The 23457-nt window shown below is 40.0% G+C and overlaps 1 protein-coding gene across 2 annotated transcripts; it reads right to left on the reverse strand.

Moving 5' to 3' along the window:
• Positions 1-3506: 3506 nt before the first annotated feature.
• Positions 3507-23196, reverse strand: eef1da (eukaryotic translation elongation factor 1 delta a (guanine nucleotide exchange protein)). 2 transcript variants are annotated; one of them, XM_088349244.1, is made up of 10 exons: positions 23111-23196; positions 22761-22775; positions 17161-17595; positions 15856-15976; positions 13733-13789; positions 11325-11403; positions 8382-8467; positions 6637-6846; positions 3661-3855; positions 3507-3588 (listed from the first exon to the last, which is right to left on the reverse strand). In XM_088349244.1, exons 3-10 carry the CDS (start codon positions 17589-17591, stop codon positions 3550-3552), a joined length of 1218 nt encoding a protein of 405 aa, XP_088205370.1. In that variant the 5' UTR covers positions 17592-17595; positions 22761-22775; positions 23111-23196; the 3' UTR covers positions 3507-3549. The 2 variants fall into 2 exon arrangements, with proteins under 2 accessions (XP_088205370.1, XP_088205378.1); XM_088349252.1 differs by lacking the exon at positions 13733-13789 and having other exon boundaries at positions 23111-23195.
• Positions 23197-23457: the final 261 nt, after the last annotated feature.

The raw sequence follows: 23457 nt of genomic DNA on the forward strand, positions 1-23457 counted from the left end.
TGACTTGACTTGACTTGCCCAAGAAAAAAATACTTGGGACTTACTTGAGACTTGCACATGTGTGACTTGGTCCCATGTCTGATATTTGGTATTGGAGTCATCCAAAAGTAATTGAAAGTAATAAAGTTAAAGTAACCCTACCCAACCCTGGAATTAATTATCAAAATGTACCGTTTACCAAATTGTTCGAATGAGTTATCTGACACCATTGACCAAACACAACCTACATTCACGCGCGCTCATTTCTTGATGGAAAAATGAACAGGAAAGCAGACATTTTCACACAGAGGCAGATTTATTTTCCCTAACAATTTAACGAAGTGTACACCATCGAAAACGGCCGAATTAGTGACGTTGGCGTCTGTGGGAAACCTTTTTCTCAAGTACTTTAGCTCTCTCCTATGGCATGCCGACTCCTCCCATGGGCGTGCCAAGGAACAGGGTTGGGTAGGGTTACTTTAACTTGATTACTTTCAATTACTTTTGGATTACTCCAATACCAAATATGCTAATAAAAGAAAAGAAAGTAAATATGAATAGATTTTTGACTCACAACACGTGGTAAGCTTTCTCTCCTGGCTTTGATCTCTTGGATCTCTGGCAAAACGAACATAAAATGCGAAAGAAACAAAATGAAAATAAATCCAAACAGCTTGCCAACATCATTTTTTCCGTTCCATGTGTTCCGTTACTCCCCAAGCCTGCACAAAATAGTTTCTTTTGTCTTTTATCAGCATATTTGGTATTGGAGTAATCCAAAAGTCATTAAAAGTAATCCAGTTAAGTAACCCTACCAAAGAAGCCCCCCCTGGGCTTCACCATCTCAGAGAAAAGCGTCGCGATGTCTGGAATACTCAAAACACCACCGAGCGTTTCTACGTTATCAGGGCCTTGTTCTCAAAACAATGCCTGCCGTCCTCCGTCTAGAATGTGTTGATTATCTTATCAGCAGTACGTCCCGTTCTGTAAACATCTTCCACTACCCTTGCCTGCCCTGAACTTTCACTGCTCATTGAATAAAGGCACAGTCAGTAAATAACTACAGCATTAAACTCAAGAAATGTAACTTGTATTCCATCATATAAAATCCTTTATAGTCAAATGTATAAAATCCTTCAACGTCGAGGCTCACTTGTTAGAACGCGGAGAACCTACAGTGCAGTCCATGATGACGAATTTGCTCCCTTCCCGACTCTTTGCATAGTTCACTCATAAAGGGTTTCTGATCATCAAACCAATTGTAATAATCACACAGAAACAACTCAAATATATACAAAAATGCAGTATTGAAATGTTGATTCCATGTATTAAGGCCCCAGATGAATCAAAACTCATCCAACTCATCGAGAAAATGTAATTGTCCCCCTTGTTAAATCACCAATTACCTGACTATCCACAGTTTAGGTAAGCCAAGTTCACACCCAAAATTGATTGCTACAGTCTGTTGAATCGAGAAATGACTCAAATTAAATCTGTCAAGACAAAGTGCAATGGGCTACAAAAAATTAAGGACATTACATGACACGATCCAAAGAACTTCCAGAAGAAATGAGGAAAAAAAAGTGATTGGATTTAATAAGACTGGAAAGTGTTACAAGGCTATTATTTATAAGGCTGTAAGGCTCCAGCGAACCACTGTCAGTGTCATTACCCACAAACAGAAAACCGTGAACAGAGGCATTCCTTCCCAGGAGTTGTCGACAACTAAGATTTCTCAAAGAGTGTGAGGATGACTCATTCAGGTTACTAAAAAACCTCGAAAAACCTCCAAGGATCTGTGGGCCTCTCTGGCCTCAGGTAAGGCCCGTATTCACGATTCCTCTATAAGAAAAACATTGGTCAAAAGCGTTTACATCTTCAACTAAATTCAAGCATTTAAGGATTTTAAGCACCTGTACAAACTCTGAATGTGCTAACCAATAATTGTATGCATTGAAATGTAAAAATGATGAAATTGCAAAAAAAAAAAAACATTTCATAAATGCAATGGAAAAGACTGTTTCCCTTTTCTACATTAAGAATAATAATTTTAAGAATAAACATTTATAATAAAAAAAAAATGCAAAACAAATAATAATGTCTGAAAAATACATGTAAATAGATTTTTCCCCCAGAGTGACGATACTTATTTGGTTTTGGTGCAATTGTATCTATTATACATTTTGATGGATACAATTATTGGTTTATGAATAGTTTAAAATGAATGCACAAGGAACTGACCATCAATTATTAATGTGCCAAAAACATCACTTTCTCTGCACTTTTTAGTAAAACTGGGCATTGATAACAATCATTCAATTTCAATGTTTTATATTATGAACATTATATTAATGTTACAAAAGAATGAGAATGGAAATAAGTTTATAAATACCATAAAATGGGATGGGTGTACATACGAAGAAATGGGATGGGAAAAAATGGCTAATCTGTTAACGCACAATGATCACAATTTTTATCTTATTTTTCAATATGTCTGAAAAAAAATGGAAGCAGTTTTTGGACAAAGGACTGCGCTTCAAACTTATTTTCAATAAGTGACGTAAATGTAAAAATAACAGTTACTGCCGATACAAAAGTGTTTCCATCAAGTCCTTAATATTTTCAGTAATTATGTTCATATGAATTAGTAGTTCCGTTAAGGGGGTTGCAGGCGCAGTGGACTTCAGGGAACTTTTTTTTTTTTTTAAACTTTCCCAGAATAAAGTGAAATTGCACCTTCACTACACTAGGGGGCAGTGACGTTCTCAGCGGTAGTGTTTTATGTTTAGCCTCCACGCAGCACATTAGGCACAGGAAAGTGTAGTGGGCACTCCAGTGACCCCATTAAAAACAGGGTTGGGTAGGGTTACTTTAACTGGATTACTTTCAATTACTTTTGGATTACTCCAATACCAAATATGCTAATAAAAGACAAAAGAAACTAAATATGAATAACATTACTAAATTTTGTGCAGGCTTGGGAAATAACGGAACGGCAAAAATGATGTTGGCAAGCTGTTTGGATTTATTTTCATTTTGTTTGTCGCATTTTATGTTCGTTTTGCTGGAGAGCAAAGAGATCAAAGCCAGGAGAGAAAGCTTACCACGTGTTGTGAGTCATCATTTTATTCATATTTAGTTTCTTTTGTCTTTTATAAGCATATTTGAAATTGGAGTAATCCAAAAGTAATTGAAAGTAATCCAGTAAAAGTAACCCTACCAAACCCTGATTAATAATTATATGAAACACTGATGTAGAGACAGGCGAAGAGAAACAGGGTAAAGAGACTAACAAGTCTCCTCTCGTAGAACTTCACTGCGACCTAGGAGGGACACGGGCAAAGACCCCTTGCAATGTTAAAAAATGTTGGCAGCTAACAGCATGAAGCCAAATAAATTACACTCACCTAAAAATAACTGGGTTAAAAAGCATTTTTTTTTCTTTTTCTTCCCAAATGACATCGTTCGTGCACGTGTGCCTAATGCTGTGGCCCCTCAGACGAAATACGAAAGAGCCCAAGCACAGATAGTTTTCACATTTTAATGAACCTTGAAACAGCAGCACTTTGTTCAGATCTTATTGAAGGCAGCCACGTCGACACTCTGGACCTGCAAAACCGGAGCCCCCCGAAAACGTCACGGCTTTTTAAGTCCGGGATAGAGAAACGTGCATTTACTCACAAAGTCCTCGAACTTGGTGATCTCCTCTTCCAAGATGTCGGTGCCTACTTTGTCGTCCTCCACCACGCAGTTGATCTGCAGCTTCTTGATGCCGTAGCCCACCGCTACAAGTTTGGAGGCGCCCCACAGGAGCCCGTCCATCTGCACCGAGCGAACGCACTCCTCCAGTTTGCTCATGTCCGTTTCGTCGTCCCACTGGAAGAGAAACGACTTTGTGTTTCTTTCGCTTCCGGTTTTTGGCGAGTCGAGTGCAAAAAAGCAGTGTTTTCGTTTGTCAGCGTCCCTGCGTCCTAGATGCATTATTTTTGCTGGGGACGCATCGTGTCAAATCAACTTTTTTGACACAAAATTGTCATCATTTTTTAACAGAGATTTACCGCACTCCAAACTTTTCGTCAGGCAGATCAGCCATTGTTGTTTTGGTCTCGCGGTTCGAGTTTTCGTCTGCACGCCGATCTCCAGTTCGAGTTGTGTAGTGAAAGCCCGTCTCTTTTTAGAGAACCGGCTTTTTCGGCTCAACTCATTAAAGATCCGGCTCTCAAATGGCTCACTTGCTTTGATGCATTCTATTACGAATGATGATGTTGTATAAAGAAGTTAAGGAAAAAAAGGAAGTATAAAAGGAGAAAATGAAAAAAGACAGGTTTGTGGTGATCCCTTTTAATCAGTATATTATCATACATAATCACAAAATTCTCGCAGGTCCGGCCTACTGCTTTGGCTAGGCTATGTAACAACTTTCACAAGCTACCTCTTCAGAGCCTGTATCTCACCAATGCCAGCTCCATTACCCGTGACCCAGATGACCTGAACCTACAACTCCTGGGCAACCGCTACATTTAATCACAGCGGAGATCTAGGTCAAACTAAGGTTACCTGACGCTAGCCGGACGCTCTCGAAATCGCTTTCTTGTACTGAAAAAAAGCACTCTTTTTTTATGTACTTTTGTATAAAGACAAGACTTTATTTAACTGCATTATAGTTCTAGAGTTGTTATTTGGTTACAGTCGATACTCTCATCTCAAGGGAAGTTTGACCCTTGGGGGCTTTTATGAAGGGGGGACGCTTTAGTTCCACTTTTGGCGGGGGTTCTCTTCCCAATTAACTATGATAACAGAGGGATGACTGGATTTGACATTCACATTTCATGTCTCGAGTAAAAATGAAGACAGAATTAAACGCAAACGATACATTAATTAAGTAGTAATTTGAAGTTCTTCACACACGACCGGTGTGTAATTTTTGCCCTCGTATACGAACGAAAATCCTTATCTTGAACACACCAACTGTCAGAATGCAAGGCCGAGAGATGGGCGTCCATTTTGGCTACTCTAGCAAAGTCAGCTAGCGTCATCTTGAAAGACTGCAGTCAATTCTTTGCGATTTAGTGCATTTTGATGCCTGTTTTTGTGGATAACAATGAGTCCTGAGAAGTTAGTGATAAGGGGAAAGAAAAGAGCTAAACGAGAACAATAATGGAATAGAAGAGGAAAATGATTGGAAAATGCGAGAATGGCACGTCAAAGTATCTGCCATCAAAAAGGTATAATAAATGGGTCATAATCCTAAAATATATTTATTATGTTTCATCTTTATAATCTACAAAATTAAATTATTGTTGCTTGAGTTTACAATTTATTAATATTTTGGGTCTTTTTGGTACATGTTTTATAAGTATTTGACGTATTTTAGAATGCGTATAAACATGTAAAAATAAATACCTTTATTTTGTGTGGAGAAAAATGTTTCCTAAATCTTAATAGATTTTACTTGATCTATTTTGCTCTTTTTCTTCTCCTATCGTCTCCCTAATACTCTTTTCACACTCTCTTTAGCTCCCTGTTTATTCATCTTCTTTATGTCTTTCCACTTCTCTCTCTCCTTTTTCTGCCCATCTCAGTTTCTCTTTCCCTTTTGTTTTTCTCTCTCTCAGTTTCATTCCCTCCATTTCCTTTTTCCATTCCTTTCCTTTCTTCCTCTTTCTCCATCCCTTTTCCATTTCTTTCTGTCCCCGTCTTCTTTCTTCTTAATTTTCTCTTTCTCCTATTCACTGTCTAGTTCTATTTTCTTACCCTGTCTTTTGTCTCCTTTTGCCCCCCTTGATCCATTTCACTTCTTCTATCTCTTTCTCCCTCTTTTTCACCCTCCTTTCTCCTTAATCTACTATTCTGGCCCCCCTTTGAGTTTATTTTCCTACATAGATAGATAGATACTTTATTCATCCTCCCGTAGGGAAATTCACACTTCCAGCAGTCTACCCCATTGTTTATTAACAGATGAACATGATGCCCTAGGGGTGCTTGTAGCGGAGTGGATGACGTCACGCCAGTCCAAAAGTTCGACATCCCTGCGGCAGATGGAAAACTTTTCTTTGTGAAAATCCAGGGATACACCACCTCGTGTTAGCAAGTCCGCCTCCTCTCCGATTCCCCCCGACTTTCGTGTCTCTGTTTAGCGGCGTTGAAGCCGGATTGCTCCGGATAGCTCCGAGTGGCTACACGTTAGCGTCCGGAATGCTAAACGTGAGCCACGTTTCCGCAAAACACAGCAACTGCGCTCCCTGTGCGCTTCAATGTTTTCCACCAGCACTCGATGATCTTATTTGGTCGTGAGTTCGCATTTACCATGATTACGGATGGTACCGAAGACTTATAACGCCGCTAGCTGCTTCGCTAGCTCCGGCTCTTCCTCCACGATAGGCCCCTTCATCACGCCGGCACGAGAATTCTTCAGGGCAAGGAGTTGAAATTCCTTGAATACACGCATTTCTTGTGCGTTAAAACCCATGTCCATAGGATAGAAGTAATCCATAGTGTAGTTGTCAAAACGGGAAGAAAAAACACCGAAGATAGGCGCAGACAATAAAATAGGGCAGCTGCTGGAAGCGCCGCTTTGATAAACATGTGGCCCCCTGAGCTAAAATGAGTATGACACTCCCATTTCAGCTGCTGCACAGGTCCCATTTCGTAACTTACCGGTTTGACGTCCAGCAAAATGGACGATTTTGCGATGAGAGCCGGCTTATTGGCCTTCTTGGCGGCATAGGCATCCACGCGCTCTTGTTTGAGACGGGCGGCCTCCTCGTCTTCCTCGTCGTCGCTTCCGAACAAGTCCACGTCCTCCTCGTCGTCGTCGTTCCCGTTTTCTACCGCCGGTTTAGGAGGAGCCGTTTGGACTGGAGCAGCCTACCCGGTAAAAAAACACATCAAAAGATAGGAAAAGAAATCAAAGACGTGTAAATGGTCTGCATTTCTATAGTGCTTTTCAAGTCAGTGAAGACCTCCCAAAGCACTTTACAATGTGCTTCACACTTACCCATTCACACACACACTCACACACCAATAACGGCCATGCAGCCATGCAAGGCGCCAGCCTGCCTATTGGGGGCATTAGGGATTCAGTGTATTGCCAAAGGACACTTCGACATGTAACACGGAGGAGCCAAAAATTGAACCTGCGATCTCTTGATACCAAGACGAGCGCTCTACCTCCTGATCTAATGCCGATTGTCCCCGACAGGGTTGGAGGGTTATTTCAAAAATGTAATCCGATACAGTTACGAGTTACCAGCAGTGTTCTGGTTTGCCCGCGTCCCCGACGCATCATTTTTGCTGGGGACGCATTGTGTCAAATCAACGTGCGTCCCCGGGACGCAACTTTTTTGCCCCAAAATTGTCATTATTAGCCGATTACTTTTTTTTTTTTTAACAAAGATTTACTGCACTCCAAACTTTGTCAGGCAGAGCCGCCATTGTTGTTTTGGTCTCGCGGTTCGAGTTTTCGTTTGCACGCTGATCTCGGCCAACGAGATCTCGTCGCTTCGAGATGACGTCATTGTTGTGGTGCTTGTCGTCGAGTTAAGGTGAAAATCAACACAAAATTGGTAATTCCTTCAGTGTCAGTAATAAGTCGAAACATAATGCAGAAAGTGATAACAACGGCAATAATTCCGGCACAAAAAAAAACGGCGGAGAAGTTCATACCTGTCGACCTGTACGTTTTTGCCGTACAAAGTACGTTTATTATGCATTTTAAGACGTGTATGACGTACAAGAAAATCTGTACGGAAAAACGAAGATTTGTCAATTATGGGTACTATCCGGTATACGCCGACTATCACCAAACAGCAAACCAATCGAGTCAAACGCATTCGAGTTGTGTAGTGAAAGGAAGTCCGTCTTTTTTTAAGAGAACCGGCTTTTTCGGCTCAACTCGTTCAAGAGAGCCGGCTCTCAAGCGGCTCACTTGCTCTGATGATTGATACTACGAATTATGTTGTATAAATAAGAAAAAAAAGGAAGTATAAAAGGAGAAAATGAAAAAAGACAGGTTTGTGGTTATCCCTTGAATCAGTATATTACCAACAATAATTGAATGCAGAAAATGGATTCATAGTTTGAATAAGAACATGTACTATTCAACTTAATTATATTTGCATGTATTTTTCCTTCTAGAGTGAACGTCCAAGCTTCTTATTTTTTTTAATTAACCGCATTCATGTTAAGCAACTCAGTATCTCACAACAAAATGTTAATTAACAATATATATGATGTAACGAAAGACATGTACAACATACCATGTTAAACGACATAAACACGTTTGAAAAAAAAATATATGGTGTAAGATTATTTTGTATTTTGTAAGGGAAAATTCGACAGTTTGTAAGGGCATGGAGCCCTGGAGCGCGACAGGTATGCTATTACGAAGCCCCCACGACTACCTTGACTGCAGTGACTCCTGGCGTCTTCTCCAACTGAGCCACTCGGGTCTCCAACTTGTGCAGGGCAGCACGCATTTCACCCACCACTGATAAAACAAAACAGAGCAGAATATTTCAACCAAGTGTGTCGTGAAACCTTGCCTGGGTTGGCACAGGAAAGAATGGAAAGTGTCATCTCTTTAGTGACGTCGAATTAATTATTACATTCGCTAAAGCCAGTATTCTGACGTGCTGGGCTTTGAAGAGATGACGCGATGATATCATTACGGCATAGAAAACACGCGCCGTGATCTTTTTAGCCTATGCAAAATTGACGCTGGATTGGAACAGTTCGTGACTTGGAACCTTTTTTCCGACAATTACCCGATGCAAAAACACTATATGAGAGATGTTTACCGTTGACTAAACAGTATTTAGCTGGCTTTGGTACCGAGCCATTTGGTGGTCTTTAGCGCGCCCTTGTGGCCGTGCCGTGAAAACTTTGTAAAATACCGTATTCAATTTGCTCAGGGTGCTTGCTGCCTGTAAAACTATTATTTATGCAAGCTAGGGGTCACAGAACTTTTGGAAGCTAGAGCTACTTTCATTACCGATACGAGTGACCCCAAGAGCCAAGAAGAGATCCGCAGGTTCGAGAGTGTTCTCCATTCGGGCCCCAGTGCTGTGTAATACTCTTCCCCCTGAGATTTGATCTGCAACTTCAGTGGAACCGTTTAAATCTAGGCTTAAAACACACTTCTATTCTTTAGATTATGAATGACCGATATTTTATGTTGACAATATCTGTGTATTATTTGTTATTGCAATATTCATTGCAGCCTGGTCATCCTGGAAGGGGGGATTACCTCATGCGCGGTCCCTTTCCAAGGTTTCTTCATTTTCCTCATGTTAAGGTTTGAGTTTTCCCTTGCCCTCATGTTGGTATTAGATCAGGGGATGGTGTCACAATAGTCTGTGGTTTGCAATAATCTGTGGTCTGTGCAGCCCTTGTAGACTCCTTGTGATTAAGGGCGTCACAAATAAAGATGACTTTACAAGGTTTCTTTATTTTCCCTAGTTGAGGTTTTTGAGTTTTACCTTGCCCTCATGTAGGTTTTGGATCAGGGGATGGTATAATGATAGTCTGTATTTTGCAATGCTCTGTGCAGCCCTTTGAGACTCTTTGTGATTAAGGGCTATACAAATAAACATGACTTGACTATTATATGCATTCCTAAGATAACACCAGGTTATAACTATGGTGTTTTATTACCAGACAGGTGGAAACATGTTGGCCAGGAGGGGAATGGGTGCCACCAGGCTGTATTTACCCAAGACACACCACAGAAAATGGTGCCTGTACGACTCTAGTGGTTAAGGAAAACCCAAGCAACCAAATTTTTCAAATTTAAGTATCACTTAAAAACGTTTGTAAGGAGTGATCATGCAATTAAGGTTATGGATACTGTCATGCCAACGTCATCAAGTATAGGAAGACAATGGGGAATTATACCCTTGACCGTAGACGTAACCAGACCGTTTTCGGGGGTGCTCAAGAACCCCCAAATTTAACCCAAATTTAAATTAAAAATGGGAACATTCCATTAATAAACCGGCCTTAAACAAACATTCAATTAAAAAACATCCTTAAAAAGAAAATTCAATTGATAAAATATGACCTTTAAAAAGAAAGGATTTCGCAAAATATTTCTATTAAAATGTTGTCATAGTTGAATTTTAAGAGTGAAATAAATACATCTTTTCGATTAGCCAGACACTGTGTGCTCAGCACCCCCAGAACCTAAAATCGGCCCTAATCTTGACATCTTTGTTGCAAATTAAACTACATATTAAATTATTAAATTTCTGTACATAGATAAACCATCTCTGTGACAGGTGAAGTCTGCGAAAATCCTGCACTGCTACGCATAGTAAGCAGCACAATTTACCACAAGTGGGGAAAGAATGTTTTTATTTGATAAATAAAATACACTCGTTTACACAAATTATCTTCGGTTTGATTCCACGTAGTCTGTCTGGCTGTGCCTAAATAGGTGTCACGTTGCGTTTGCAAGGTTTATTATCGCTTAATAAGGGAATTGCATTAGTTAATAACGGGAGCAATTGGCCAATGTAGACAAGTATGTCAATGATTTCTCCTGTCATGTAAAAATCATAATGACCCATCACTGGTGAGCTTTCGGAACCAGTTCACAGGCTACCTAGTGCTTAAGGGGCTATCTGATTTTCACAGGCGCCACATTGGTGACCCCTGATCTAGCAGCTACTGTGGTACTGTGATACTCAACTAGTTTGCGCTCCGTGCATCGCGGATTGAAAAATATCTTTAAAAAGTTGCCTTTACGCCATATAAAGATGCACACACATAAGCTAAAGGCAGAAAACAGGAGACATAATCACAAAATTCTCACAGGACACAAATCTCTTAAATATAATTTCCCTCCATTTCATGTATTGCATTTATTTTTCCCTATGTACTTCAGAATCATTTCTTGTTCCCTTGGAAATTGTTGATTTTGTATTCCTGTTGGACTGTTTCCTGCACATTTTGTTTGTAATGATGCATTGCACAATAAAAACCAAATCCACGTCTGATTGGCTGCCCAGCATCCATCATTACCAATTTTATATCCCTCACAGAGCATGCGCTACTGCACGAATTTCGCATATCACAGGAACCACAACAATCACAAAGAAAGAGGGATTAAAGTACTGGTTATTTTTCCTTATAGTTAGAATATTGATATCACTTCTACAACATAGAAAATTACAACCTTTCTTCACCATATAAGCAAAAACTCAAATGGAGCGGAGAAGTGCATTTGTATTAGTTTATAAGGGCGTGTGCCTAGAGAATTTTTCAATGGAAAAATTAAAACACACATATTGAGAAACACCACAGTACACAATAAATTATGCTCCAAATTTTACTGCTGTGCCAACCTTTGTGCAAAGTGCGATTCTCCGCCTCCAGGCTCTTCATGCGGGTAACCAGTTCCTGATCTCCTGATTGTGAGGACGACTACAGGAGAGGAAGACAAAAACTAACGTATACATTCAGAATGGGATTATGTTCACAATAGCATGAAAGTAATCGAATTAATTTTACAGCAAGAAAAATAAGATTCTGAAATCTCCATGAGACAACAAAATTACAAAAAAATAATGAAATCAATTGAAAAGCTTCTTCAATCACTACAATATACGTGGCAGGGAAAAGGAGGGGAAAACAATTACGGAATGGTTGAATTTTCAGACCAAATATTCTCTTGGATTTATCAAGGCTGTTCAAAAACCTTGTTTTTTTTTAGACCGCTACAAGTACTTAACTCTTCAGAACTCCGCAATACCGTCAGTATTCCAATAATCAAATTCGCCCCCCAAGAAAAATGGTTTCGCCATTTCCACTGGAATACAGTAATGCCTACTCCAGCGCAATAATCCCTCGTTTATCGCATAAGGTCCCTGAAGTAGCAACCTTTATTTCTTACAATTAGTGTACAATTTGTTTCACTCAAGGCTAACACATCAACCTTCCTTTTAGTCATCATCCTTCCGATCACCTTTCTTCCACTCAGTCGCTTTACTTCCACATCCTCTCACATTTGGTGACCCTATAACTAGGGTTTGCGAAACCACTTTTCTTTGCCTTGCTGTCTCTTAGGGAGTAGAAATAGTGAGGAGAATATCCCCAGTCCCCTCGCTCCCTCCACTTTAGTCGCCTCTTACGACACGCAGCGGACCACGGTGGGAGAATTTCAACACCTCCCAAGAGGGAGAGAGCCCCTCACACCACCATGGCCCAAAAATTGTGCGTTTTTTGCTACTTTTTCCCTTTTATTTTCCTGTCTGTCTTGCTGTCCGTCACCCCTCTCGAGGGATATAACCAGGGTAGATAGATAGTGTACAATTAAATACTCTGATGTACTGAAGCCAAAGAACAAACTTAACAGGCTCAAGCATTTGTTTATCAAATGAAAGTACTGCATAGACAGCCTATTTATTTACTTTTACTTTTAAACTGTCCAATTAAAAGTGGGGAGAATGTTTAGCCAATAAGAATGCAGACCACAACGTACAATGCAATTCAGTGAAGTGGCGAAACTGCCAATTAAACTGCTTTATAGGAGGGAGAACTGTACTTTAGTACATTTTCCTCATTATTTACAACAAAATATATTTTGATCTCGATTACACATCATTAAAAACAATTAAATTCTAATGCCCATTTACAAGCAAGATGTACCAATTGCTGTTGCAATTACCCATGTGAATATATGAGCTAGTATCAGCCTGATACCTGGTGTCTCTACCCGCTTATATGTAGTTATTGCCATCATTTATGGTAGAGAGGGACTGTGTCCCGCTATTGGCCTTTCACCATTAGAGATTAGGGAAATACATACTTCTTATGTATCAAAATTATTACATTCTAGAATTCACTTGGCATTGTAATGTTAAAAGGTTTAATGTGCTTAACGACTGCTAGAGTTGAGTATCTGCGTTAAAATTTAGTTTATGAAATGAAATGATCTGCATTTATATAGCGCTTTTCAAGTCAAGACTTCCCAAAGCGCTTTACAGTGTGCTTCACATTTCCCAATAACGGCCGCGCAGCCATGTAAGGCTGCTAACCTGCTTATTGGGGGCTCTAGGGGTTCAGTGTCTTACCCAAGGACACTTTGACACGTAACACGGAGGAGCCGGGATTCGAACCGCGATCTCTTGATCCCAAGACGGGCGCTCTACCTCCTGAGCCACTAAAGCAGTTTTATTGGCAGTTTCGCCACTTCACTGAATTGCATCGTACGTTGTGTTCTGCATTCTTATTGGCTAAACATTCTCCCCACTTTTAATTGTACGGTGTAAAAGTAAATAAATAGGCTGTCTATGCAGTACTTTCATTTGATAAACAAATGCTAGTTTAAGAAATATAATTTTGATCTTTTCATGGGTGTCATTAGTAGGCATGGCTAACTAAAAACCTTAAAAAAATAGACTAAGGTACACTAGAACACACACTAGATGTTTGCATGCAATCTAACACATGCATATGAAAACCACAAACACACATTGATAAATTGCAATTGAAAATGTTATATACTAAAATTGATTTTTTTTAAGCCCAAGAATTGCGGAACTACTAGCGCACCAACTTATTGTACACACACAAACCCAGCAAATGTAATTATTTGACAAATGGAACACAAATTAGGATAAAATTGATCATGAAAACAATGGGGTAAAAAAAAAAAAAATCACAATGAATTGCAATGATGTCATGGTTGATGATGATTCCACACAAGCGTCATGGCGGCCATGCAGCGTTGCCAAACACACGCGTGACTTACGTTTCGGTGCTGGCGCTTTTGCGGACGCCCTTTTTGTGGCTGTGCGGCGATTCTCACCTGTGGCGTTTGGAAGCGCGGATAATGGGAGGACGGACAGAGAGTTATATTCAAAACAAATCGTCCAAGTTGCTCTAACAGTAGTTGTTTTCTAGTAATCCTGCAAACTAACCAACAAGGACACAATCAATAAGAATCTGGCAGGGTTTTTTTTCGTCAGCATTCACTTGGCAGAGACTGCTATAGGCGTCAAAGATCGATTTTACTTGGGCTGCCATAGACTGCTACCAACGTAAAAGATTGGTTTTTAGCTAGGCTGCCATCGACTGCTATTGACGTAAACAACATTCTGGCTACGTTGCCATCGACAGCTTAAACGTGAAAGATCACATTTATTTAGCCTGCCATTGATCCAGACATAAGAGTTCCATTTTAGTTTGGATCTTTTACATCTACCATAACCTTTTCAGCTAGGCTGCCATTGATAGTTACATACAAAGATATTTCAAAGATAATTCAATAACATTTTAATAGGCTGGCATAGACGGCTATAGATAAAGATCCACTACTGGAATAAACCATTGATCCCCAAACTTTTCTGTACCATTCACTGACCAGTTTAATGTCTTCCTAATAATTACATTAGTAACAATAACAATAAGTATAAATTCACCGTTTAATCACTAGACCAGCAGGGATGTGGATGACATGGGAAAAGGCATTCGATTTTATTCCATCATCACACTATTTTTACTCACGGTACCAGAGAAGAGTGTTGTAGAATGGAGAAAACAGAAATTCTTCCAGAAAGATATCAACGCGAAAAAGCATGACGAGGTAAAATGCTCTCTGGTCTATTTGATAATAAATCAGACTTAAGGAAATTTTATCAATTATTTTGTTTTCATAGTTTTTTTTCAATAAATGAATTTAATCATGGCTACACTTATTCAACAACGTGGTACCTTGAGTAAAAATACTGTGACAAGCTAAAATCTCCCTATGTCTTCTACATCCGTCATGATCTAATGGTTAGGATTCAACGCTCTCACCGCTGTTTGATTTCAGTTGCATCCAGTGTTCTGAAAATGTGATCATCGCTATTTGTCGACTGATCAATCATTGCTTAAAAACGTTCATAGACTAGCATAAAACATTGTGTATAACGTGCATTTTCGGCTAAAGATAAAAAAGTGGGTTATATATGGGTTGTATAAGGTTTCTTCATGTTCCTCACGTTAAAGTTTGAGTTTTTCCTTGCCCTCATGTAGGCTTTAGATCAGGAGATGGTGTAATAATAGTCTGTGGTTAGCAATAATCGGTGGTCTGTGCAGCCCTTTGAGACTCCTTGTGTTTAAGGGCTATACTAATAAACATGACTTGACTCTTGCAGGACTGATGTTGACATTAGAGGTCCATTTTAGATAGGCTGCCATCGATGGTAATAGACCTCAAAGATCTTTCAGTAAGGCTGCAATGTAGGGCTATAGAAATCAAAGATCAATTTTAGGTTATGCTGCCATAGACGGCAAAAACACATTCTAGTAAGACTGCCATTGATAGGTAAATTTTAGTTAGGCTAGCAATGATGATTCTAGACATCAGAGTTCCATTTTAGTTAGGCTGCCATTGTCCGCTATAAACGTCAAAAATCCATTCTAGCATGGCTGCCATTTACTTTTTTCGAGGTCAAAGATTCATTTTAGTAGGACAGTGATTGAGTTGAACTTAACTTTGAAGCTAATGTTTTGTGTACAATAACACAATAAAAAAAACACCGATTGACCATCGCAGCAATAACTTACAGCTTGTACTTGACAGTGTACTCTGCCAGAGACTACAAGAATCTTTGCCAAACCATCTGACACGACTCCCTCACTTAAGCTTCTAAATTGAGCACGCATATGCACACAGCTGCTTGCTTCGATGATGTAACAGAGGCTTAAATCAACAGGGGCCAGTAGTTGATAACGTAGCGGGTCCTTTCAGGGTCAAAGGTTTCACATGAAAAAAATCCTGAAAATATCTTTAGTTTCATCCACCAACTTTTAAATTCGTTTTTTGTCGTTTTAACCTACCAATGGATCTGGGCTGAAAACGGGATCCCTGGTCATGTAAGGAGTTACCTGCTGCTTGGGGGCGGGTCCGTTGGCACCCTCGTAGAACTTTTGCTCGGCCTCGTCGTAGCGCTGCTTGTCGAACCACACCTTTTCGGCAGCCAGGCACTGAAGTCCACTCATATTGCCGCTGAGGACACAGGCAAAAAAAAAAGAAGCTAGATTTGCACTTCAACTACAAAACAAGACAAGCCAAATGCATTCGTTAAAGGATCACACGTTGGCACCAGACTGAAAAAAAATAATTCAAATATAGAAGGCAATGTCTAGTGCCTTCTAGACCACATCTGATCTATCAAGCACACTTAGTTAAAGTGCCTCAGGTGAGTAAAAGCAGTATAGTAATCCCTCGTTTTTCACGGGATTGTGTTCCAAAAAGGTCCTGCAATAGTCAAAACCTAGAATCTACTGCACACTGAAACCAAAGAAATCCATTTTTACAAGCTCAAACATTTGTCTAACAAAAAAAAACACCTACTTTAACATCTATTTTCTTTACTTTGCTTATATTTCGACGCCATCATGTGGAAAACTGCCTTTGCCTTGGTTTAACACTGGTCGAAAACCTCAAACTTTTTATGCAATATTGGAATATTTTAATAAATTTAAAGCCTTATAAAAGGAAGTAAACACATACTGTATCTGTATTCATTGGAACATGATAAGAATGTGTCCCGTTTGGTTTCCTACAGAAACCACACATTTTTCCACATCCAAATTTTTGGAAAAAACACCAGGGGGCCACTGTGAAGCGTCAAAGAGCTGCATGCAGCTTCAAAGCACCTGGTTAAATTTTACTTTAAGTTTAACGGGTAAAGAAGGCCAACTTTGTTGGCTATCCCCTGCCTTTTGGCCCCGGTGCTTTTGCCGGTCCTTAGCGGTTTATTTACATGATGGCTTTTGGGGAAACTTGAAATTGAAAAAGATTTGCGCATACGTAGATTAGTCAAGCTTCTATATCGTTGTTGACGCACAGGCAGCCAAAGGGGCGAGACAAACTTTTAGCAAGTCAGAACGCAGAACACAATGCACGCTGAAAAACCGGCAAGGAATTACTGTACATTGAAAAAGGATTCTTTTGAAAACCCACAACTTTGATACAGCAATGAAAGCAAGAAAAAAAAGCAAAACCCCAAACTTTTGTCAAAACAACACATTCCTTGGGCACTGAGGTAAACGGTCACATTCAGACTGTCACCTCAGCAGGATTACCACACAAAGGGCCATCATATACAGCCACATACGACAACACAAATCCCTCAATATTTTGGGGGAAAATGACAAACATGGCAGACAAGCTTGTGTCATCCCGACCTGTAGTCGCTCTCAGAGTAACCCTTTCTCCTGGACTTGGGCTCCCTGCTTCCCTTGACCCCTTTCTCAGTCTCGGATGCGGTGCGGTAGCGACCCCTGCTATAGCGCCGGTGTGGGGTGCCGGAGGCCTTGACGGTGGGCACTTGGGTCCCGTCCTGCTGCTGCTGCCGCTTGGCCCAGTGGCCCCGAGCATTGGGGCTCCTGGGGGAGGACGACGGCTTAAAGAACTCGCCCCGAACGGCGGGGCTTCGTCCGTACGAGCCGCCGGCCTCCACGGACGAGCCCAAGCGCTCCTCATCGGCTTCGGACTGAGATAACCGAGGGTGGCGTCGGGTCTTTCCAAACTGGAGGTTGTCGCCGCTGATGATGCTCCTCTCTGGCGTGGCTGCAGGCTTGGAAGTCGCTCCCTGCTTGGAAATCAACGGATCCATACCGCTTATGGGGGGAGGGGGGGAAATGAGATGAAGCAACAGTAGGCACCAACGATTGGCTTAAACTCCACAAAGTAACTTTAAAGGGGCACAGACACGAGGTCATTCAAACTGTTGAATAATATGATCCTCTCCATGTGTGTACTAGTTTTGAAATCACTTATCTTGATTAAAATGTAGTGAAGTCATTGCATTAATCATTGTTGTGTTCAAAAAAGCTGTAGGGAATTTGTAACCATATAATTAGATAGCAATTAAGAATATAGGATTTACTTAATGCGCCGAAAGAAAATGAAAAAGAGGGCTGATTCACAAAAAATTTGAGCACCTCAACTCGTTTTGTTCGCAAACAAAACGTTTCTATGAGCTCTTGGAAGTAAACAAAGGGAGCCTGCTTCCCAACAATCAACAGCTGGTTCCCTCCAAGAAGCCTTCTTCTTCTTACGATTGGTCAATATGCATTTTTTGGGGATTCTGTGTTGTCGACTTTAAATTTGTTGGGAATAAAAAGGTTAAAATTGTTCTGAATTTTATGCTTATTTTTGTAAATCTACAAATATTTTCATGTTCATATATACAAATGAAGTTTATTCTCATCTCTTACCTTTTGTTATTGTATTTTGTTTTCTTCATTTCTCTTTATTTCCCACCCTTCCCCCATCCGTGCATAATGTTACATAATTTTGTCATGTAGTGATTAAAACAACATAAATAACCTAAAAAGCAGTTTATGAACAGAGAGAACAGAGCCTAAGAAAAACAGTTCTCTAAAAATAATCGAAATTCATATCTTCGGTTAAAGACATCACCGCGGTGTTTCAGATTTGCTGAGAAAATTTCAAGTTCTTTGACATCCAACTTATTTGTAAAGTAAGGGAAATAGTTACTTTCCCTGGTAACTATGTAGTTACTTTTACAATAGAGTAACAGAGTTACTGACTCAGTTACTTTTTGGAAGAAGTAAATATAACCAACTACTTTTACGTGCCCAACACTTATCAATGACAGACAATTCTAGTTTTAAATTTAACCTCATCTCATCTCTCATCTCTTTCCTCACTGGTCTGAAACAATACTATCTTTGTCTGCTAAAATGACTAATTACATTTTTTTTGTCTGAATAAATTCATTCCAGGACCACCAACAAGATATTTTTACACTCCAATAATCGGTCAATTGTGTCATACTTGTTGCATTTCAAATCAATGTATTATGAAAAAAATGTTTATTTGAATTCGCCATTGTTGAAAAACAAATTCATGGTGATTTACTGGCCTGTAATAGAAAATAAACCAACATGTTGACTGTTTCTTACAAAAATAAGGCAAATTGCAAGCATGAGGCTGAAATCCATCTTGGAAAAAAATAATTCAAGGTGATCCCAAAAATTATCAATTTGAATTTTAAAAATAAATAAATAAATAAAAACATTTGTGCGGACTGAAATATTACATATTAGTCCGTTTCTCTTGAGGACTACAGAAAAACTTTTTACTAAAATCAGAAGATTGTAGACAATTTAAATCAGAACACAATGGCTCCAAATAATTATGTATTAAAAAAAGTATTATTTTGATAATCAAATTAAAGTCAATGACTTTAAAATAGTCATACATTAAGGAGTATTTCATCGAAAGTGAAAAACATTCAAGAAAAATGTCAAACGTGGAGAGTTTCAAAATACAACTTAGCAGGTCTATTATCTATTTGTGCATTTTTAACACTCTGTGTCTAGTGTGTCACGCAGAGTTTGAATAACCTCGTGAAATTACAGAAAATACAATGTTTCGAACATGCTCTCCGAAAGCAGAGATTGCTCAAAAAGCTTCACGTCAACCAAAAAAAATGTTCACTTTAATGCAGATGGCAACAAAAGCAAAACTAGGCTCAGCATTTAACATTTTGAGGGGCTTTCGTTAAAGCTGATGGATCAATCTCACATTACATTCCACTTTGAAACTCGAGCATTCCACGACAGAGTGGAATGAGAAGCAGAACCTCCAAATTCAAACACACTTTTAGTTGCCAAAAAAATCAAATTTTGTCATCTACAATCCACAGAACTTCCATAAATAACTTAATTTATTAATTAATTTGGCACATGGTCCGTGATGTCTAACAAAGTAATCCGACAATTGCCTATACAGGTGTCCCAGTGAAGGTTTACATTGAAATGAGTCGCTTCTGTTCAAATTTGGAGGTTTTACTGACATTTATTTTGATCAATTCCAAGAGTAACACATAAGGACACAGATCAAACCACACCAGCGAATCTCAATTGAGAAGTGCAATTACAAGCACAATTGTAAGCACAAAAAAATATAGACCTGATTCCATCCCAGAGTTTGTATGCTCGATCACACCAAAATAAAAATCGCAAGCTCAATTGAAAAAACAAGCCAAATTAGCATCATTCAAGCATTTACATGAATTACCAACAGCAATGAAATATCTATACATTTACAATCCTGTATTCATGGGAAAAAAAATGTCAGATATAAATGTAGTGATACCTCGGTACTCTAACGACTATTCACACCAATCGGTATCCGACCCGAAAAATGAGTAATTTTTGCACAAGTATTCAAACAAAGGCGGCACGGTGGATGGGTGGTTAGCATGCAGCCCCACAGTGAAGAGGTTCAGGGTCCAAGTCCAGCTCCCGCAACCTCCCCGTGTGGAGTTAGCATGTTCTCCCTGTGCCTATGTGTGTTTCCGCCCACATTCCAAAAACATGCATGTCAGGTCATTTAGCTGATCCAAAATGTCCCTAGGTGCGAATGAGCGGGTGGTTGTCGGTCTCTGTGTGCCCTGACAACCAGTTCAGGGTGTCCCCTGCCCACTGCCCTAAGTATGGGCTCCACCACCCCCGTGACCCTACTGAGGATAAGCGGTGCAGATAATGGATAGATATACAAACGAAAAGTAGGAAGTTGTACAAACCCATTAACACAATTGGGAAAATAGACGTTTCGGGCAGCACGGCGGCGCAGTGGTTAGCGCGTGTGCGGCACGATTCTGAGGTCATGAGATCGAACCTCCTGTGTGGACTTTGCATGTTCTCCCTGTGCTTGCGTGGGTTTTCTCCGGGCACTCCGGTTTCCTCTCACATTCCAAAGACATGCATGTCAGGTTAATTGTCCGGTCCAAATTGTCCCTAGGGGTGAATGAGCGAGCGAATTGTCTGTCCCTGTGTGCCCTGCGACTGGCTGGCAACCAGTTCAGGGAGTCCCCTGCCCACAGATAGCTGGGATGTGCTCCAGCATCCCCGCGACCCTACTGAGGATAAGCGGTGCAGATAATGGATGTACGTTTCCACACCTTCTGACATTAATTAAGACAATTTGAGTCATGTCACTTGCAGACACCCATGCTCGATAGGTGTGCACAATTGCCGTGACCCTCGTGTTTATTAGTTGTGTTGAACAGACTTATGCCATTAATCAAATGAATACATATAAACAAATCTGCGTTGTCTGGCCACTCACCTAGAACCTGTTTGCCATGGGTGACCCTACCAGGGGCTTAAAGCCCCCGGCAACATAGCTCCTAGGATCATTGGGACACACAAACTCAACCACGATATGGTAGCAGATCATGGAGGAGCAAATCTTAGTTTGACCGCAAAATTTGTGCTGCGGTCTTCACACACAAAATAAATCTCAAAGCAAAAATCTCAACTCAAACAAACCCAGACGGTTGAGTGGCCATCTTGGCTACTCTGGTCCGGTCAGGTAGTGACATCTGGTGAGTCGAAAAAGACGTGTTGAGAACTTATTTAGTGATTTAGCGCATTGCTTTTTTTGCTGATAACGAGTTCAGAGAAAGTTACTGATAAGGGGAAGATAAACTGAGAGCAACGATCGAAAAGGAAATTATTGCAAAATCCAAGAATGGTGTACGAGCGTCTGCCGTCGGACATCTCCTCAAACAGGTAGGGGTGATTGTTAAAAGTTTGCTTTAGATTTTAATTCTTATTAGGTGCGGCATTATCGTCTTGGGTTCAAGAGATTGCAGGTTCGAATCCAGGCTCCTCCGTGTTACATGTCGAAGTGTCCTTGGGTAAGACACTGAACCCCTAATGCCCCCAATAAGCAGGTTGGCTGTACGGCCGCTATGAGTGAGTGTGAATGGGTAAATGTGAAGCGCATTGTAAAGCGCTTTGGGAAGTCTTCATTGACTTGAAAAGCGCTATATTTAATGTTTATCATCTACACATTTAAATCACTATTGTTTGGGGACACGTTTTATGATCATTTGGGGCATTTGTGGTTGTTTAGGAACACGTTTTCAGTAAATTCAGATTTTTTGAATGCGTTAGATTGCATGCAACGTATGAAAATGACTAAGTGAGGAATAATGAAATGAAATGATCTGCATTCATAATAGCGCTTTTCAAGTCAATGACTTCCCAAAGCCCTTTACAATGTGCTCCACATTTCCCAATAGCGGCCTTGCAGCCATGTAAGGCGCTCACCTGCTTATTGGGGGTATTAGGGGTTCAGTGTCTTACCCAAGGACACTTCGACATGTAACACGGACGAGCAGGGATTCGCTCTACCTCCTGAGCTACTGCCGCCACAAAGGCTTCAGCCACAAATTTTTTTTTTTTTTAAATTGGTGCTTATAATAATAATAATAATAATAATTTCCTTGTATTGTCATTCTGTGTAACAATGTACACAGAACGAAATGTCGATTACACCTGACCCGTTGTAGCGAGCCGATGCAGCCGCAGCCAACAGAGGGCGCATGCCCAAGTACTGAGGTATCACTAATAAAAAACAAAAGCAACCCAATTTTTTATTCATTCAGTACATTTACAAAAAAAAAATCCTTCCCCGTTAGAGTGTAAAAAAGTAAAATAAAAGGTCACCTTCAGGAAATCTATTCAGGTAGTAGTTTAGTCATCAGTTTTTACAAGGCATGAGGATTTTTATGATTATTTCCTGTTCCAATTATTTAACATGACACAAAAGCAGTGCATTTTCGATGACATATATTTCAAAAAGCAATGCATTTTCAATTACATTTCAATCAGGGAACATGCAGATTCATTTCACCATTTGATGCTTCCCATGCAAGTCAAATTGACATACAATAATTGAATTATTCCAACAATTAATACAGCATGATTCAAATAAAACAAACCAAGTGTCCATCACTTACCTTTTTCTGACAATTCTATGACATGGAAAATACAAAACAATGTTTAAATGTTGCACTGTTTTACATTTGATAAATAGAATGTCCAAGGGGCGCCGCAACTTATAAAGCAATAAAAGTAAAAGTGTTTGATTTAAAATGCTTGAAAATATCGCGGTTGGTATCACACAACCCGCCAGTATCGATCCTGAATATCGACGTTATTCGATATGACACAACTCTGTAGAAGTTTTTGACAGCTGCAAATGAACACGTGGCGCGTACACCAGAAAAAGTGTTCCTGTTTCGTTTTCTTTAAGGTAGTTGGCTTTTCATTCGAGTTGCAAATTGTCCGAAAAGCCAAACACACTCACCTGGTAGTTTAATTCGACGTTTGGAGTTTCTGGAGTCGACAATTCGCGTGCTGCTTCGGTTGTAATCCGACAGGAAAAGGGGCTAGTGTCAAGGAGGCGCCCCCATTTGTCGAGAGCAGAGAGGGGTGACCGTTTTCGACGTTTTCCCTCCAAACTACGACTAAAATGTTTAAATTTTCCCGATAATCTCTATTAAACAAACGTATACATGCTACTGATGAATATCCATCTAAAAAAAAACACGTGTTTTCCTTTTAGTGATACTTAAAACTAAACGCAAGTGTGGTATAATCCATTTTTGCTAAAGACTACATTCCCCAGCATGCTTTGGAACCCGGTATTTACGA

Source organism: Urocampus carinirostris, chromosome 1, assembly GCF_059441175.1.
Source record: "Urocampus carinirostris isolate Australia breed hairy pipefish chromosome 1, RoL_Ucar_1.0, whole genome shotgun sequence".
In the NCBI taxonomy this organism is placed as follows: domain Eukaryota; kingdom Metazoa; phylum Chordata; class Actinopteri; order Syngnathiformes; family Syngnathidae; genus Urocampus; species Urocampus carinirostris.